This window comes from Ursus arctos, unplaced genomic scaffold (assembly GCF_023065955.2).
Source record: "Ursus arctos isolate Adak ecotype North America unplaced genomic scaffold, UrsArc2.0 scaffold_16, whole genome shotgun sequence".
Classification (NCBI taxonomy): Eukaryota; Metazoa; Chordata; class Mammalia; order Carnivora; family Ursidae; genus Ursus; species Ursus arctos.
In genome coordinates, this window is record NW_026622830.1 from 51,010,666 (window position 1) to 51,030,434 (window position 19,769).

The 19,769-nt window shown below is 51.2% G+C and overlaps 1 protein-coding gene across 3 annotated transcripts in view; it reads left to right on the forward strand.

The window, feature by feature from the left end:
• Positions 1-12,386: 12,386 nt before the first annotated feature.
• Positions 12,387-19,769, forward strand: part of LOC125281366 (ral guanine nucleotide dissociation stimulator-like) — a 29,335-nt gene continuing 21,952 nt past the window's right edge. For 2 of the 3 annotated variants that reach the window (XR_008959463.1, XR_008959462.1), the window contains exon 1: positions 17,755-17,859. Coding sequence is in view for 1 of the 3 variants with exons in the window: in XM_057312802.1 (XP_057168785.1) it covers positions 12,682-12,934; positions 13,083-13,450; positions 14,229-14,444; positions 14,812-14,915; positions 15,423-15,492; positions 16,100-16,171; positions 16,638-16,784 (1,230 nt within the window). In the remaining 2 variants the exon portion in view is untranslated. Of the gene's footprint in view, positions 12,935-13,082; positions 13,451-14,228; positions 14,445-14,811; positions 14,916-15,422; positions 15,493-16,099; positions 16,172-16,637; positions 16,993-17,323; positions 17,357-17,737; positions 17,860-19,769 lie in introns of those variants that run through there. The other variant, XM_057312802.1, reaches the window with a different exon arrangement.

The following is a 19,769-nucleotide window of genomic DNA, read 5'->3' on the forward strand; positions in this document are numbered from 1 at the left end:
CAAGACAAGCGTCCCAAAACTTTGGGATACAACAAAAGTGAATCTTAGAGGACCGGTTACAGCAATACAGGCCAGCTCCAAAAGCAAGAACAATCTCCCATCCCATCACCTGACACAAAGGGATCTAGCATAAGAACAGCAGAGAGCTCTAGAGCAGGGGATCAACCTTGGTGCGTTGCAGCTCTTGCTGTTGGGCCCATGCATAGCTTCCGTCCTTGCTCAATTTCCCAGCAGGTATGGTGTTCTTTCCTTTCCTGCACAACAACTCCCACCATGTCCACTGGGGAATCAACCCTTTATGGAATTCTAGAATGCTAGAAACTGCCAAAAAGGCCCAGGAAACAACCGTGCCTTCCCCATTTGGTATATCAAGGTGCCGATTAGCTTTCTCTTTGGGGAACATTCAACAGTGGTTTTTGAGACATTGTCTTAGGCCTGGATCCCCTGGGGATCTCGTGAAAATACAGATTCTGATTCAGTAACACTGGGAGGGACCTGAGACTCTGCATTTCCAACACGCCCTCTGCGGATGCTGAGGCCACGTGTCCACGGACCACCCTGACAAACGGCGCCAGCAGGCCATTTGACCAAAGTTATCTGTTTCACCACTGAAAACAGAATTTTCAGCAACAGTTTGGCCGCAACGAGGAGGCCTTTTTATTGTCAGGAAGATAAACAGCCAGGGCAGGGCTTTGTCCACACCTGCAGGCCTCTCCTCCTCTTCTCTTCCAGGGCATATGGAGGCAGGATGGAAGGAGGTCAATAGTTTAGGAGCTTCTTTAGGTCAGTGGGTTTTCTTTCCTGTGCCCTCCTGTATCTCTGCAATGTGTGCAGAGCACAAAGTCCTTCCAAGAGGGATGGCCGAGGCTGAAAGGGGGTTAGGTGGGAGCCTGAGCTCCTGAGTCAGCCCTGGCACGTGGGCAGAGGCAGGCGCTAGGGGCCACTCTGTGTGTGGTGCACGGGCTCCCTCGCAAGTCCCCATGAACGGGCCAGAGGAGCTTCAGAGAGGACGGGCAGAAGACCCAATATTGCTCCAGGCGACAGAGGAGGGAAAAGACTGAGGTTGGTTCATGGCTGAATGGGCTTGGATGTGGCTGCAGGATGGAAAGTGGCTGCAGATATACTACAGCCCCGTTCAGGGTAGTCTTGATAGAATGCAGCGACGGGAAATTCTTTCGAGCATTTCAAAATTCTTTCAATTCTTTCAGGTGGTATGGAAAGAAAAGCAGCCTGAGGAAAGAATATACATTGGCTCGTGGCAGTGGTAGATGATTTGGCTCGTTGGTCAGGGACTGGGAGGAAGAAGATTTATGACAATTAGTCGTGGGGAACAGACATGTAGGTGGACCCATGGGAGTGGGCACCAGGTATGATGATCTTTGCATCACACATTGACATCCGCCCAAGCGCATTCAACCTGGAAAAGGCACTAAGCAGCCGAGTACATCTTGGCCACTTGATATCCATTCTAGCCTCTCACATTGCCCATCCCAGTGCTAGCATAACGGGCTCAGGAATGGACATGGTGACAAGGATGGAAGGCAGGGCCCCAAGACCTTCCCATTTCTTCTTTCAGCAACTATGCTCTGAGCGCTCAGCCTGTGCCAGGTGAGTTGGTGCGCCCCAGTGCAGTCTGCAAATGGCCAAGTTGTTTCTGCTGTTCTGATGGAGAACACCTTGAAAGCAAGATGTGTGAAAGAACAGAGCAGGTATTATACTCCAGTTACCAGCACAGTGTAGTAGGGAGGGCTAGGGAGTCACAGGAGAGGAGGGTCTGGAAGGCCTCCACATGGTGACATCTGCTGGTAGCAGATTGACAAGAGGGAGCAAGAGCTGCACACCTCTGGAAACAGTGTGTCAGGGAGAGGGCACCGCTGGGGCCAAATCTCTCAGACAGAAACTAGTTTGACCAGAGAAGATTCGGAAAGTGGCCAGAGTGGCTGGTGGAGGCTGGGAGGTGAGAACAAGAGATGGCAGTGGATGGGAGGGCCAGGTGCCGAAGCCTGGTCGACTGAGTTAGCTATCTGTTTGTCTCTGAGAACACTACTAGAAAGCTTAGCACTTCTGAAGCGTGATATTTCCTAGCTCCCAATTCGGGGGGGCCTGGAATCTCCGCACAGTTGAGACTGGGTGTTTCTGCCCCCAGGTCTCTGTGTGATGCAATCTGCGCCTCACCCGAGGCCCAACTGTGGTAAGATTTGCTCCCAAGTCACTGATGTGACTAATGTCAGGATTTAGCTCAGACTCAACAAAGTGGGTTTAAGCGAAATCCTGAATTTGAGTTCTTTTCTGCCTATTAGCCTGGGCACTCCCTAGGTTCCTTCCTCTGTGGGCCTTTATGTAGGGCAGTTCTAAACACCAGTGCTTGCTTCCCCAGTGCAGGGATACAGGAAAGAAAGGAAGGGAACAGAAGAGAGTAACAGGAAAGTGACAATGTTTTGTCATATTCTCTTGGTCAGAAACCTATTAGCAACCAGGCAGTGGATAGACAGGGAGGTATATAGCACGGGTGGGGATCCCTGGGAGCCACTGTGGAGTCAACGTGGTGGTATAGTCAGCACATTTCATCCAGACCATGAAACGGAGGTAAGCTTTAAAGTCGATGTGTGTTATGTTAACATGGGTTTGACTCCTGTGTGGCACTTAAGAGACAAAAAGAAAGAACAAAGAGAAAACAAACAAAAAACCAGTCTCAAATGTAGAGCACAGACTAGGGATGGCCAGGTGGGGGGATGGGTGAAATAGGTCATGGGGATTAAGAGTACACTTATGGTGCTGAGCACTGAGTAATGTACAGAACTATTGAGTCCCTGCTGTTCACCTGAAAGGAATATAACACTGTCTGTCAATTATAGTGTAGTTTCAAAACTTAAGAAAAATCAGTCCTATGAGATCTAAGCTTAGAATACGCAGAGTTTCCTCATGAGGTCTCATCGGGCTGAACGTCAATCCACACGAAAGGTAAATGAAAATGTCCAAAGACAAAAGGACAGTCTGTTTCTATGGAAAGGCCAGGGCCCACCTCTGTGTTCACGTAAAAGGTAACGTCCTATGCTACTGGCAGTTGGAGCAGAGTTTCACTCAAGTCCTATTGGAGCGATGCTCCTCTGGTGTTCTCATTCTACTTGGTTGTGTGTCTTCACGAAGTAATTGAAATAACGATTCCTAACCTTTGTCTCGTGGATGAAGCAATATTCGACTATGGGTAGCCATCGAACGTTTGGAGCGGGAACAACTTTCGGAAAATATTTAGCATTCGTATCTCTCATCGTATTACAGATAAGGAAGCTGAAGCCCAACAAGGGCACCCGGGGAACAATAACACAGAGGAGGTTCTCCTGACACCTGGTTCAGGGTCCTAACTCATTGAGGAAGTGTGAAGAACGCCCAACCCTCCAGGGTCAATGGACATATCATTTGAACGTGTCATTTTTAAAGAAAAGTGAAATGCGGTCAAACATGGAAAGACAGAAAATAACATCCTTTTAAAGAAAATCCACTATGATCCTCTACACTGTTTCTTACGTTCCACATATGAGTGAAAACTGATGATAATCATAGGGGAAAGGAGGGAAAACTGACTGGGAAGCCATCAGAGACGGAGCAAAACCATGAGGGGCTCTTAAGCACAGAGAACAACTGAGGGTGGCTGGAGGGGAGCTGGGTGGGGGGATGGGGCAATTGGGTGAGGAGCATAGAGGAGGGCACGTGATGTGATGAGCACTGAGTGGTATATGCAACTGATGAGTTATTCAACACTACATCTGAAATAAGGATGGACTGTATGTCGGCTAATCAAATTTCAATAAAAAAATAACGGAAATCCAAGGTTCTGTGTTTTCTTGTTTTCAATACGAAAAATACCGGATGATTTCTTTTCTTCCCACAAGCAATGAAGGGAGCTAGCCTATTCAAGGTGAGGCAGTTTTCAGGGCATGCTGCCTTCTTCATTTCAGCCCTAAAGAGACTTTCAAACATGCTTTCAGTTCCAGGCCTCTTGCCCTTCGAGTCCATTCTGAGCACCCTTGACAGGGTGGCAAAAACTTTGTTTCTTCAAGGTGGGTCACCTCAAGCAGGTAACATCTGTACTTGCCACAGAGTTACTACAGGTGTGCACCCTCCATCACTTACAAGTGCCTCTCGACAAGATTTCCTCACAGGCGGCATGAATACTGGTGGCTGATGGTTTTCTCTTTGATGACATTGATCCCATTTTTTCACTTGCACGATGACTGGGAGTCGGCTCTCAGTCTCATTCCTGGTGGTGATACAGCTCTCCAGCTCCCCCTCAAACATGTCCATCTCCTCTCTCCCAGAGAGGAACCTGCAGAACTTAGGGACCATGGGGCACCTGGGTGGCGCAGTCATTAAGCGTCTGCCTTCAGCTCAGGGCGTGATCCCAGCGTTCTGGGATCGAGCCCCACATCAGGCTTCTCTGCTGGGAGCCTGCTTCTTCCTCTCCCACTCTCCCTGCTTGTGTTCCCTCTCTCACTGGCTGTCCCTGTGAAATAAATAAATAAATAAAAATCTTTAAAAAAAAAAAAAAGAACTTAGGGACCATGAACTGGGAACACAGAGCAAACATATAAAGGTCTTGCCTGACTTCAGCTCAGCATAGGAGGGACATACTGTTCCCCTTTGGTTTGACCCCAGTGTAATTTAGTACTCTAACCTTCTTTGCCATTGACTCCAGACAGTGGCTCACCAAGACGGGAGGGATACGGAGTTCCTTGCAGACACGCCCACACACCACGTTCATCACCTTCTAGCATGTAAGACTATGTCCCTCATCTGATTAAGAAACTCTTCAAACATTAATGGATCAGAGTGCAATGAAAGTCTAACTTGGAAGAAGGGCTGAGCTCGGGGATCCGTCCAGTCATATGTCTCACTGCTCCCATCATCCACGTAGGTGCTGCACAAAATGGACAAGGTCCCATTTCCAGTACACAGCTCATGCTGGCCCATCATACATGTTCCTATCCTCTTGCGATCACATAGCGTCATGACCCCATCATCATGTCAGTCCTTCTCCAGTTCATGCTGCTCTCTTACTCCACTAATGAACCTTTTTCATCTCGGAAGTGCAGCCCAATAATATTCATTTTCATAGCTTCACAAAATAGGATTTGGCCATGCTTTAATGGATATGACCTGCAAGGCACAGGATAGAAAAGAAAAATAAATTCACGTACAGGACATTCAGAATACTTACAATCTTTGTGACGTTAAAGACATTAGCAATGAAGTAAAAACACAATCCACAAGATGGGAGACCATATTTGCAAACTGTCTATCTGGCAGGGGCTCAATATCCAGAATGAATAGAGATCACATGAACTCAACAACAGACAACAAAATGAATGCAATGCGTGAATGTGCAAATTGGGAATAGGCATATCCTCAAAGATGTGCATGTGAAAAGAAATTTGAAAAGATACATCACTAATGTTAAGGGAAATGCAAATTATAAAAAGCAATGAGATACCATTTTACATCCTTTAAGATGACTCTTCCAAAAAAAAAAAAAAAGCAATCAGAAGGGAAAAAAAGAGCAAGTGTTGGCCAAGATGTGGAGAAGATGGAAGCCTTATTCAATGTGTGTGGTAGGAACGTTTAACAGCATAGTTGTGAAATCAGTATGGTAGTTTCAAAAAAAATGAAAATTAGACTTACTATGTGTTCCAGTAACTCCACTTCTGGGGTGTATACCCAAATTAATTGACAGCATGGTCTTGAAGACATATCTGAACACACATTTTCATGGCATCATTATTCATAATAGCTAAACCATGAAAGCAATCCAAGTATCTGTCGAGGGAGGAACAGATGTTGTATGTACACATATTGGAATAGCATTGATTCTTCAAAGTGGAAGAAGACATTGACATATGCCACAACATGGGTGAACCTGGAGGATATTATGCTAAGTAGATGAGTATTCATGAAAATACACACTTTGACTTCACTCTTAGGACCTACCTAGAGTAAATTGCCAAAGACAGTAGAATGGTGTTGCCAAGGGCTGGAAGTAGGCGGTCATCGGAAGTTTCTGATTCATGGTATAGACTTTGAGTTTTACAAGATACAATGAGATGTGAAGCTCGGTTACAGGGAGGTTGTTCAAACATATTAATGCATGGAATACACTTAGAATGTACTCCATGAACTTAAGGGACTTAATGACATGAAAATAAATATAAACTGCAAATACGGAGAAACGAACTCAGGACAATTTCGTCTAGCCATTTATATCCTTTTGTTTAGGTCCTATCTCAGACATTTTGCTTCAGCCATTTTCCATGAGGCGACTTTGATCAAACAAAATGTTCTCATTCTGTGCCCACTTGGAAGCTTACAATCAGAATTTTCCAAAACATGAACAGTTTTTTCAAAAGTTACTATCTGAGGTCACTTATTAAGACTTTCTATTCTTTGACAAATTGTTAAATGGAACAAAATTTTAAAATTCTATTTCATCTGCTTTAATTTTAATTCACTGATTTTTAATTTCAGAATCGACTTTCTATGCCAATGGCTTGAAGTTTTGAACCCCTAGGATAACCTACTGGCTTTCGGTTCTGCTGTTTTCAGTTTTGTTTACGTGACGTTCTTTTTACCATGTCCAATTTCCTGATGCTCTCTATGAATATTAAAATATTTTTTTGCTCCAGTTGTTTTGATACATTTGACATACAGAACTGTGTATGTTTAAGATACCTGGCGTAATGATGTTCCTTTCGTATACTGTGAAACGATCGCCAGAATAAATTTAGTCCGCCACCATCATCATCTCTAGAGATACAAAAATGAAGTAAAAAGAAAAGAAAGAGAGGTTTTTCTTTGTGATGAGAACTCTCAGAACTTGCTTTTTTCACACCTCTCAAATACACCATAGAGCAGTAATGAACTGTAGTCCTGGGGTGTACTGTAAATCCCTATTCCTTATTGATCTGAAACTGGAATTTGTACCTTTTCACCATTCACTCAATTCCTGCACCCCCTCCGCCCTCTGCTTCTGGTTACTTCTATCTGATCTCTTGTTCTGAGTTAGTCTTCCTCCTTTTCTCTTCTTTGTCTCAGATTCCACAGAGAAGGGAAAAATAGAGATCCTGCTCCTTTGCTCTGTGACTCTGCAAAGGCACTGCGTTGAGGACCCCCGAGAAAAGGCATGGCTTTTTTTGCTGGTGTGCCTGCGTGGAGCTGTGCCACCAGAGCTGGAGAACTGGGTGCAGGGCGCTTCCTTGTCCATGGTACCTGTGAGTTCTGCTGGAGGAACTGGAGCAGGAAGAGTCAGGCAGAGGCCATTGTGGTTGTCGCCCCTGCCCAGAAACAGCTTGAAAGTTTTAGTAGCATTCTGCAGTCTAGGTGCTTAAGAGGGGAGGTGGGCTCCAAGATCTTCTCAATTATTCATTGAGTAACTACACACTGAGCACTGCCCTATGCCAGGTATCTTGCTGGGCCCGTGCGCGGAGCTGAAATTACCTAGGGCTCCTTTGCTTTAGGAGCTCCCAGTCTACACATGGACCAAAGCTCCAAAGAGAACGCACGTGAAAGAAAAGAGCAAGCGCTCTGTACTAGGAATGAAGTGTGCTACGGAGGAAGGCTGGGGAGTCATTGCATGGAAAGATATGAAAGGCCTCACTGAGGCTGAGGTTGCTGAGAACAGATTGACCAAAGGGAGCTAGACCTGCACACGTCAGGGAGCAGCGTTTCAGGAAGAAGTGACTTGTGCTGCAGACACTCAATAACAGAAGCCAGTTTGGCCAGAGGGGTGAAAAAGGCAGCCAGGGTGGCTGCAGGGACACTAGGAGGAGAGCAGAGGGGAGGGAGGAAGGCAGGGACAGATGCTGAGGCCTGGGAGACTGTTACTTATCTAGAGTTGCCCCGGGACTGCATTGCCCTGATACCCTGCATGTGCAGGGGCATCGCTTTAATTTCTAACAGTATTTGTGGGTGAAGAATGCGGGCCCAAATTAGCATGGTTCCCCAGGCTCAAGGTGTGTCAGTGGCTGCGGCTGTGACCAGGGCCATACTGGAAGAGGATTTTGTCATAAGTTGGCTCACGTGATTCGGGATGCCATCTGGACTCAGAACCTGAGTTCCTGTGTGTCTTTTGGCCTTGGCACTGCCTCCGTTCTCTATCCTGTGAGCCTCTGTAGATGGCAGCTCAAAACATCGGTGCTTGGTTCTGCTTCAGAGAGAGAGAAGAAGAAGGGAAAGGGAAGGAGTGAGTAGTGGAACATGATGGAAAGTAACTAGGGAGTGAGAAGCTCTTTGCATGACATGTAGAGAAGCTCTAGGCATGGTACTTCATCACGTTGAATATGTCCTGTGGGTCAAAAGCCAGTCACTGACCACTTAGCGGTTACAGTCTGATGCCTATACCACAGGTCAGGATCCCTGGGAGCCATGGTGAAAGCCGCTCCCCTCATGGACCCAAACGAGGTAACCGGGTCTCGTTCTTCATATAACGGGAAACAATTGCATGATTTTACTACAGAGGATGACAATGCCTGCATCTTCTTGCTTTTCCAGACCATCATGGTGCCCACCTTAAAATGAGGCCAAGAGGGAAAGTGACAGTTGCAGTATTACACGGCTGGAACCCAGGCCTCTTCTGAGCGGCCCTCCATGCCAAGTCCCACCCCTTCTTGTAATTCTTCCATCAAAATTGTGCCTCAGATACACAGGGGACCACCCCACACATGTAATAAATACTCTTATCCACAGACACCAGAGGATGTGCCAAGGAAGTAGATTCTAGCCTGATCCCCACACTGCAGGCTGGGAAAGTGGGGACTACGTGAGAGACACAATGACATAGGACACACAAGTGCGCAAAGAAACACAGAACGTAAGGTCTGAATTCAGCTCTGCCTCCTGAAGCTTCGGACCCTAGTTCCATTTCCAGAGAGTGGTGGCTATGGCCTTTTTGGCTCATTGTGTCCAGTTCAGGAGATGACATGGGGGAGAAAGCTAAGGAGTCAACTGCCAAGAAGGGGCTCTGGATAGGTCTGACTGAACACATGGTCCCAGGGATTAGAATCTTGAAAGAGTGACCTCACTTCCTCTGTGATAGGCCCCAACTGAACTTAGAACTCTGGTAACCGGGTACCCAGATTCAAAAGACAACCTGCTCTCCAGCTCACTTGAGTGGAGACGTTCGAGAGAACAGGATGTTCTCTTGCTGCCTTCCTCCCTTCAGGGTCTCTGGGCCCAGGCAAGCCCAGAGAGAGAGACTTTCAAATAATTGTAGACGTCGGCTCAGCCCGCTTTTCCAAGCCCTCTGGACATGTGGCAGGAGACACCAACAGGTAACATGAGGCAGCTCAGGGCAGCCCACTGGAGAGCAGGCAACAACTGTGATGCCACCTCAGCAGGCCCACACCTCTTGCCCCTCATTATGTGTGTCCCTGTGTGTGTGTTGGGGTGGGGGGCTGGTTGTCTATGTGTAGAGAAGGGGACAGGATGTGGGACACACCCTTCCTGGGCAGAAGGAAGCTGCCAGGTGTTGGAAGCCTGGCCCATCTTTCATGTTCACACCCCAGGTCATAGCAGGCAGGATGAGAAGCTGAGCACTGGGGACCAAGCTCAACTACCTCGATGTTAATCACGAGCTCTAGAGTTTCATCCGGCTACCTCCTTGCTCGATGTCTTTTCAGCTGCCCCTCTTTGCCTCAACTGGAGAACAGGATTTCTAATGCGGGTGGCCCCTTGTGGCAATGTCCCGGGAGGACACTAATGTCTCTTGACCCCATGTCTATGGGGCACTGCATTTTCAGAGCTGCACCCAGGAGGTCATCGAAGAGCTGGTCTGGGACTTCAACTACAACGCCCTAGACAAGTGGCAGGTGCACCAGGCCACCCAGGATCAGTGCCACTGTGAGGTGAGAATGGGAAGAGGGTTCCACACACCCAGGGCCCCCACACAAATATGGGGACAAACCTGGGGCCCTCCCATGGTGTTTCCACATGAGTGCCCCACAGGCCCAACCACAAAGTCATCCCAGTATCCACACCTCCACCACCAGCTGTGGGAGAAGGTAGGAAGACACTCTTCCCATAGGTGGGAATGGTAGAGAATAGTGTTCATGTTTTTTGCAGTTTGGGGCGTGGGTTATTCTGTTTCATTCTGTTTTGTGTGACTTTTCCCACAGCCATGAGTGTCTTTGCATTTTGCTACTGTTTTGAGTATTTTCTTGACTCACCCCAGCCATCCTGTGTAGAACCCAGCTCCACTGTCCTTGGAGAACATGTCCAAGGCCTGATGAATCCTCACCCCACTCAGGGTGATTGAACATAAAAGGAACGGTGGGATGAAGCCATTCTATATGTTCCTCTGTAACGTATCACCTCTCAGAACACATCGACTCATTGTATGTCCCCCGGGTCACAAGCTGTGTCCTCATATGTCTTTTTGGACCTCCGTATGGGAGGTTGTCTGCCACCGTGAATCAGCCTTTCACGCACGGATTGGGTGCAAGGCCTCTGATGCCTCCTGGCCCAGGTAGTGGACTCTGTCTTTTCAGAGTTCAATCTAGGCCATCTTTGAGGAGCTGCTTGCTCCAAAGGCTCACCTACTCCATCTCCCTTGACAAGCAGCAGGTGCCTCAGCCCACAACATCCAATGCTGGTCTGGGGTGAGAACAGGTCCAGATTGATGTCCAATCTCAGGACCCACAGATGATCACGGCAAGGCCAGAACCCACACTAGAAACAACCGGCTCCCCTGGGGCCTGCCGAGGAAGGTGGATTTCCCCTGAACCTTTCTCCCCACCTGAGGAACAGACCAGGCCGCAGCAGCCTAGGGAAATGCCATGCATTCCATGCTCTGGACAGTTCTCAGGCCCAACGTCTATGATCTCGAGCAGCGTTGGAGATGCTAAGCCTCTGCTTTCTCCTGTCTGCAGTAGGGATGTTGACTGATGACTCAAAGGCATACAGTTCTTAATAAAGCCTATTCAGAGAGAGAAAGGCTGTGGTGGCTCAGCTAACAAGATGTGTTGAAGTGACCAATGCTTTCTCATTTCACCCCTAAAGGCAATTGTACTTTCAAGCCTAGAGCCTTTTTCTAGGTGGGCCCTCAAGTCCCTTTTCTTGTACAAGTTCCCGAAGGGATGGGACTCTCTGGTCTGAGCACCAGACCCTGATCATCCTGGTGGTTCGTGGTGTTGAAGCTGACTCCATTGCCCCCCACACCCCCCTTCTCTACCTGGTGGGAAAGGAATCATCCCTGTCCCTGGATGAGGCCCAGACGATGCTGAGGCTCCGAGAAGGCACAATGGAGCGTTTCGTACAGTCCCTGGTGCCATCCTTCCCAGATGGGAGCATCTCAACCAACTCAACGATCTTCTGCATGTACGAGATGTTCACTTCAGCCACACAGGTCCTGGGCCAGCAGTTCAATAGGTGAGTGCCCACCCCATGCACAGCACAGGGTGAGCCTCCCATCTACTGGGTGTACATCTCGGGAATGGCACTACCCCTCTCTGACCTTCCCTTTCCTCTTCTGAAAACTGGGGTGGTTAAGAGGATGAACCTCATACAGTTACTGTAGGAAATCATGGGAGGAAACATGGCACGGGCTACTCTGGTGCTTGGCTCTGTAGAAAGGGCTCCTGGACGTGCTGGGCATCTTCTTGCTTAATAGTTCTCTCTCTCTGGTCAAGAAGCTCTCAAGTGCAACCCTCACAGGCCGGTGGCCCTTCTGGGTTGACGAAAGGAAATGCAAAGCAGGCAGTTTCCCCATGTGCAAAGGACTTCTGAGATTCCATCTAGATGGTTCTGGTAGTTGTCCTTTGTGTGAGCAGCTCAGGGGCACACTGGGAGCAGGCAGACCAGCCCACGGGCCACTCAGGATTTGGAAAGTGCGGGCTGGGAAGTAGTCATTCAAGAATGTATATTAAGCACCTAGGAATGTGAATGGAGAGAGGAGATACAGTGTCTGGGTCTCAGTTCTAGTCAGAGGGTCAGATAGGCACTCTGCACACCCTAAGCACGCATGTCCAATGGTTGTTAGATGTGACATCTTCGTAGCCTCCTCTAGGTTTGAAAGGATCCACCGAGAGCTGGATCATAGGACAGATGAAATGATCAAGTAAAACTGGGACAGGGGTTTGGGTCCAGAAGCAGGGCTGGCTGCCTCCACAGAGCAGGGTGGGGGACTACAGGGGTGGTGGCTGGGGAGGGATTTGCCGAACCAGGGATCTCACCGATCTCTTGATTTCCAGTGGGTGGGCTTCATCTGGGGGGCTTCATGTGAAGAAGCAAATGAGTCAAAGAAGGCTGTGGAGGGGGTCCCGGGCCCTCTGGGCGGCAGAGCACAGTCTGGGCTCAGTGGGTGCCTGAAACACCCATCCCTTTGACGGTCCCAACTTGCTCTGCCTGCCCCTCCCTGCTGACCACCCCAACCGGGGCCAAGAACCGAGGGTGTGCTGAGCCGACCACTCACAAATCTGCCTCCAACCTGAGCCTTGATACTGGTGTGCATGGAGGATAGAGTAGACCAGTCCCATGGCCAGGTAGAGGAGAGGTGAAGTGGAAAAACCAGACTCATTCAGGTTTTCTGGAGGACCAGGCCTCCCACTATGAGGGCAGCTAGAGAGGGGTTGGAAGGGGGCTGGGGCCATCCTCTGGGACCCATACAGAAAGAACGGTGCTGTGGGAGTAGCATGTGCAATGCAAGGCCAGGCCTCTGACTCTGCTCCACATATGACTCTCCCCAGCACCCTGTCTCCCATCTTGGGTACCTGGCCTGACCAGAATTTGCAGGCTATCTATCAGTCCCTGGGCTGTGACCGTGTCGAGATCAAGGTGGCCTATGTACATGGGGCCATGGTTCTGAAGTGGCATGCCTGGGACCTGACAAACCATGTCCCCCTTCTCCTGATGCAGCGGGAACTTCTGGCGCTCACTGAGGCAGAGGTGGAGGGTAAGGGGGATGGCAAGCTGGGAAGGCTAACTGGGATGCGGTTCATGGGCTGGGTATTCCTTTCAAGGCCATGGGGTCTGTCCTGGTTTTGCAAAGGCATCCGGAAAGTCAGTGATGTGGATGAACCTTTCTCTGTCTCCTGCCCCAGTGCCAGCTCCAGGGCTCCTTCCAGCGGCAGAGCCAGGAACAGGGCCTCCTATAGAGCTAGAGGCGACCCCGGCTGTGGGTCAACTGTCACCTGCGGTGTCAGAGCCAGCCTCCCCTCCGTCAGCTGTTCCAGAACTGCAACCCGAGCTCCCATCTTCTGCATATGTGCCGGGTGCTGAGCAGCAGTCAGCTGGACCACCCTTTTTGCTGGAAAGTTTCACTCAGGCAACAGCCACAGAGCCCACCGCGGCCCCAGAGGCTTCCTGCCACTGCTGTGTCACCCCAAAGAACCAGCTGGGTGAGGAGAAGCCCGACCTCCTGGACTTCCCTCCCAGGCTGGTGGCAGAGCAGCTCACGTATATGGATGCGGTGAGCAGCTGGGCTCTCAGGGTGGGCTAGGGGCACGCCTCCCTTCTGCTCTCACCTGCCCCACACCTGCCTTTCCCTGATGTGGACTCCTATGGTCTGGGACCAAATCTCAGCTCCACCACTTCCCAACCCTGTCAACCCATCAAGGCGCTTAGCCCCAAGCTTTCACTGTCCAGCTGCGGACTGTAGCGAGAGACCCTGATAAGCACTGATACAGAGGTACTAGGGAGAAGAAATAAGCCAGAATGGAGAGACCAATGGGCAGGCCCTGGTCCCGTGGGTGGAGGAGGGCAGCTCCCTGTGTTCAGTCAAGTCCATGGGTCACCCACTCATGTGCCTTGGAGGATGAGTACCCTCAGCATTGATTAGGCATCTGATGTGTCCATGAGGACAGGGCAGACGGAAGAACGTGTGGTTGCAGCTCCCGTGTGAGAATGTGCATCTGAAAGGGGGGAAGGACCAGGGGGATGACCAGTTGGAGGGGAGGGGAAGAAGCCCCCTTGGGTTGGACCACCTTGCAGTGCCACCAGGAGCTGGGAGTTCCTGAGCATGATCAGGGTGCCAATGCCCTCCTTCCTTCCCTTGCTCTGTTTGCTCCTGGGTCATTGTGTACTGGGTTCCCTCAGGGAAAAACAATGGAATGAAATCCACGGTCTCCAACCAGGCTCAGGCCAGATTCTCAGCTCCCTGAGGTCCAGCTCTGACCTGTGACCCCTACGTAGGACATGAGTCTTGCATGGGAAATGGCTGGGTGAACCAAGGTCCGCCTGTTCTCTAGGAGCTGTTCAAGAAGCTGCTGCCCCATCAGTGCCTGGGCTCCGTCTGGTCCAAGCGCAACAAGCCTGGCAATGAGCACCTGGCACCCACAGTCCGGGCCACTGTCGCCCAGTTCAACGGTGTGGCCAAGTGTGTCATCACCACCTGCCTTGGCAACCCAAGCATGACAGCCCGGGACAGGGCCATGGTGGTGGAGCACTGGATCAAGGTGGCCAAGGTATGCAACGGGAAGCCCAGCCGAGGTGCTCTCCTGAGTCTCGGGCACTGCTCTTCCCTTGATCAGGTCTCAGGGTGGAAGGCCCTGGTCTTTGCCCTAGGACTGTGCAGTCCCTAGGCTCTTCCGTCCAGGGGCATGCTGACCTTGCCTTGCATGGCCCCATGCTGGGATGCTCCGTTTCTGCCTGGCTCCTTCCTTGGAGTGAGGTAAAATATTCCTCCTCCTCTGGGCCTCAAGTGTGCCCTTCGGCAGGTCCCTGGACAGCGGCTTCCTCCAGCAGGAGCACTTTCCCCTGAGGGGGACTGAAGCTTGAGAGCCAATCAGGTGCCGGCTCCCCAAGTGACAGCCCATTCTCTTCCCTCCCCAGGCCTGTCAAACCCTGAGGAACTATTCGTCCTTACATGCCATCCTCTCGGCTCTACAGAGTGTCTCCATTCACCGCCTCGAGAACACGTGGGGGAAGGTTTCCAGGTGAGTAGGCCTCTCTCCATGGAGGGACCAGGATGGACGAGGGAGCTCCCAGAGGCTTGTCCTCTTCCCCCTCAGGCAGCTTGGACCTTCTGGGAGGCGGCAAACCCCGACCACAGGACCTGGGCTGGTGGGTGGGTCTCTCAGCCTCCCTGGTGAGGAGGCCACCATGCCTCCCGCTTTAGAAATCAGTTTTGCCAAATGTCCCACACGGGGCTGAGCTGCATTAAATCTCTTCACGTGTTTCCTTGACAGCCACTAAGCTCTCTGCCCATTTGAACCCCAAATTGACCCAAACAGTGTTTCTCGATGAATATGGGAAGGGAGGCCCAGGACGAGCCACATGACAGCTCCCTCCCATGTCCTACAAAGACCTTAGTGCTCAGAGGATCCCAGAAGAAACCCTCAACCAGGCAGGTTGACACTCTGGGGTTCTCAAAGAAAAGGTACTCGCACTCAACCCTGCCACATTATTCGTCCATTGATCCTGCCTCCCTTGCCTCTCTTCAGGAAGCCATTGAGGATCTTTCAAAAGCTGTGCAGCAAGGACACCACACAGGGCAGGAACCTGCTCATCAAGGTAGCCTGGAAGGTGCAGGTCTGGAAAGAGAGGAGGGGTGGGAGGGAACAGGGTCCTGAGTGGATGAAGTCGGGAATGGTCTGAAGCATTCCTTGGGGAGGGGAAGCCTTTGGCATGAACGTGGCGACAGCCTAGGTGAGGATGCCGTTGGCGGCGAGGGGGCAAGCAGGTGGTGTCCAAGCAGACTCCCTAGCCTAGACACCCTCTCTCTGTGTCAACAGCTGGTTCAGGTGGGGGCCTCTACAAACCTGGAGAGCCCAGAGGACAGACCTGTGCTCAGTGATGGGGTTGGGCTGGGTTGAGGGCCACAACAATGATGAGAGTAATAGGATCCTGAGTCCTCAGGAGACCATGGGAGATAGGTGGAGTTGTCACGTTTCCCGATGAGAAAACAGGCTTGGGGAGGCCAGGCTGCAAGCTCAAGTTCACACATGGAGTGAATGTTGGAGTGAGATTGTTCTGGAATCACTCACGGCCTGCTTCTGGATAATGGGGCCTCAGGATCAGTATGAGTTAGGTCAGATGTCGAGGTTCTGACGTCCAAGATGGTGGGGGCAAGTGGCCTGAGGGTATGATGGTCTCAAGGAACTTGTCCTTGGCCCTGCAGGAGCGACCGTCCAATAGATTTGCCACCCTGGTGATGGCCCTCCGGGGAGCCCAGAAGAGGATGCAGAAGAAGGTGAGTGTGCCTGAGGCCCAGGGCCTCCAAAGTCAGAGGAGGAGGAGGGCTCCTCCCTGAGGGCTGGAAGCCTCCCAAAAAGGAAAGATCAGGAAGGGGGGGGGGCGTCCTTCCCACTCCAGCTGCGGCTCCTGGGGCCACAGCTTCTACAATTCTTATTTCAAAAGGACCAGGAGGAGGGTCCAGAGTGGTCCATAGAGAATGGGTTTTGCGGGTGGGGAGGGACCGACCTAGTGCTCCATTCCCTGGCATTTTTGAAAAGCAGGCCCTGAAGGTGATGAGGAGGAGTCTGATGTTCTGGGAGGGGGAGGGGAAAGGGAACCCGTGGTGGGGAGGCTGCTAATGGTCCTAGGCTGCTCCACGTGAGCCCCTGGGGTGGGCCAGGAGGCTGGAGCATTTTCAGTGGAGGGTCCCTGTGGACACCAGCGAGCAGGGACTCATCCCAACCCTCCCCCTCATGACACAGGGTGTCGTGCCTTTCCTTGGCACTTTCCTCACCGAGCTGGTGATGTTAGATACCGCCATGGAGGACTATCTGGAGGTGGGTGAGCCTGAGGATTGTGGGGGAGGGACCAGAATCCGGAGGTTTGGGAGCAGAGCGCCCCTGTACTGAGCCCTGAGCTCTCAGGACTCGGCAAACCTCCCCTCATGACAGCCTCACGGCTACCCTGTGAGCCTGGGGGCTGTTGCCCATCTCAGGGATGAGCGAGGTGAGGCTGCAGTTAGGCCACGGCTCCCGGTGCCGAAGACTGGTGAAGCAGCAGAGCTTCCTGAAGGCAAAGCTGCGTGAGGTCTGTCTGAGTGGACCTCAGCCTCCCCCGGTGAGTTTGCCCGTGGGGGGAGAATGAAGTCAGGACCCTCCACGTCAGCAAGCACCTCCGTAGCCGCAGCAGCCCCTTCCTGCCTGAGGCTTCGGCCTCCCCTACTGTCTTCCGAGAGGGTGGTGCTGCAGGGTCCCGACCTGTAGCCAGTCCATCTGCCCCATGTCCTCCTTTCTCTGGACCCCAGAGCCTGGCCTAGATCCCAGGCCCGCTATCTGTGTATGCACGGCCCCTCACGGGTCCTGGCCATGGTGCAGCATGAGAAGGGATGGGAATCAAGTGCTCCTAAGAACCAGGGGCCTCATTCTGATGGACTTTGTCTGCATTCCAGGGGAATGAGATCAACCACCACAAAAGAAATAAGGTGAGCATATGTGGCGCTTCCCGCAGGGAAGGGTAGGGAGTGGGCCTCAGAGATGTCCCTGGGAAGAACATTGCTTGGCTCCATCCCCTCCACCTCACATTTCCTGGGATCCCTTGAGAAGAAAGCAGTGCAAGTCCCATCCCGTTAGGAGATGGGGACAGAGCATGGCATCCAGGAGGACTTCCCGGAGGAGGGGCTACTGATACTCACCTCTGAGAACAGGTGGAGACCTGATGAATCTGCAGGGAGGAGGATGGCCATGTGTGCCAGGACGGGGGACGGGTCCCCGGTCCCGCTGCTCAACCCTCACCAGACCCTGCAACTCCACGCCCCCCCCCCCCCCAGGCTCCCTATACATCCTGTGCTTCTCTCTCTGCTCAGGAATATCAAGTCATGACGGACATCATGCTGCTCCAGGTGGCTGCCGAGAATTACACCCTAGAGCCCGAGGATCCTTTTTGGGCCTGGTTCCAGGCTATGGAGCCGCTCAGCGAGGCTGAGAGGTGAGGCCCATCAGGAGCTGGGTCGGTGAGGTTCGGGGTGGACTCTTTCTGCTGGCCACTCCTGGGATCCTCCTTCCCTGGGCAGCCTCAGGCCTTGTTGCCGGGGCGCCAGACTCCAGCTGTGGGCAAACACTGGCAGGGACTCTTGAATGGAAGCTCCTGGGCAACTCACAGGTGTCCCTCTGTCCTTAGCTACACCCTGTCCTGCCAGCTGGAGCCCCGGTCCTAGCTGGTCAGCAGCACTCAAGAAGGAGAAGAACTGGCCGCAGTCAACCTCAGGGCTGAGCAAGTGTCCAGTGGCCCTGCAGGGATTCCTCAGCAACTGCATCCTTGTGCCCATTGTCTCCACACCCCTTCCCCCCATCTATTTCCTTATGTAGGGGGCACCATTTAGTTGTTTTAAATAGTACCGTGATAGATTTGCATGTTAGGAGATTAAAGCCCTTGTTTTGTTTTAGAGCCCGGTGTGTGGTTTGGGTCTTTTACTTCCTACGGTAATGGAAAACTTGCACAGACTCTCATATTCGTTACTGACCTAGGAAATCTTCCAGAGTCATCAGCTACTGTATGTGGGAGGAAGGAGAAGTGCCAGCCTTTCTCCCTAGCCACTGGAGGGCACCCCCATATCCCCCTTATTCAGAGCACGGGTCCATTTCAGTCAATGAATTTGGGCAAACAGCAGAGACAGCCCCTCAGAACTCCTGAGATTTAGAGGTTGCAGGGACTTTCCCAGGAATAGCAACAACCACTGAAAGTGGGAGTCTTTAAGACTTGTACGCACCAGAACTCCTTCCTGCCCCAGGACTGGGGTTGCCTTTCTCCGCTCTAAGGCCAGGAAGACTGTGTCCTGCTCCTTCCGTTGAGATGCTTTTTTGGTTTAGTGTTTGGTTTTGTATTGCCCCCGTATTTGGAACTTGTCGTATTGTAGTTCAATCTCTGGAACTGCATCAGCACCTAGTGGGGAAAAACACGGAAGGAGATCAAATCCTGGGTGTGAAGGGGACAAAGCCAGAGGAAGATAATTTGCAGATGGACTCAGGGCAGGCAGGACTTTCCAGCCTCAGTCTCCCCGTTGGCCGTTTACCAAGTTTGGAATCTTTCTGGGATTCTTGTCAATGATCTCTGGATTCCCTTTCCTGCTTGCTTTGTGTGTTGGGAAAAGATGGGAGGGGTACCTTAAAGGACACACCTGAGCCTGGTTCCATGAGCATCTATGCTGACCTAGGAGCCAGGATTTCCAGCCTTCGTGCATCTCCTTATGCGGTTCTTCTGAAGCAGCAGTTCCCTCCAGGCCCCAGGCTCTGCGTCCGATCCATGGTAGCCACTGTTCCCTGGCTGGCATCTGGTGGATCAGGGATGGGTTCTCTCTTGCCAGGATAATGGGTCATATCCTTTTTTTTTTGAAGTTTTTTTTTATTTATTTGACAAAGAGCGATAGTAAGAGATTGAACACAAGCAAGGGGAGTGTGAGAGGGAGAAGCAGGCCTGCAGCGGAGGAGCCTGATGTGGGACTCGATCCCAGGACTCCGGGACCACACCATGAGCTGAAGGCAGATGCTTAATGACTGAGCCACCCAGGCGCCCCTCATTTTCATTTTCTTAATGACTAATGATGTTACACATCTTTTCATGCATATAGTTGCCATTTTAAAACCTTTTTTGGGAAAGTGGCTGTTCAGGTCTTTTGCCCTTAAAAAAAAAAAACAACTTGGGTTTTCTTAATATTGAGTTATAAGAATTGTTTATATATTCTAGATACAAGTCTTCTTCAGATATATGTTTTGCAAATATCTTCTCCCATTTTATGCATCATGGAGGATTTTTGAGAATCAAGAAGTTACGGCCTGGGGGGTAGATAGTACTCCCAGGCTGGTGTGTTTCATTCTAGAGTCTGTGATACTTTCGTAGCT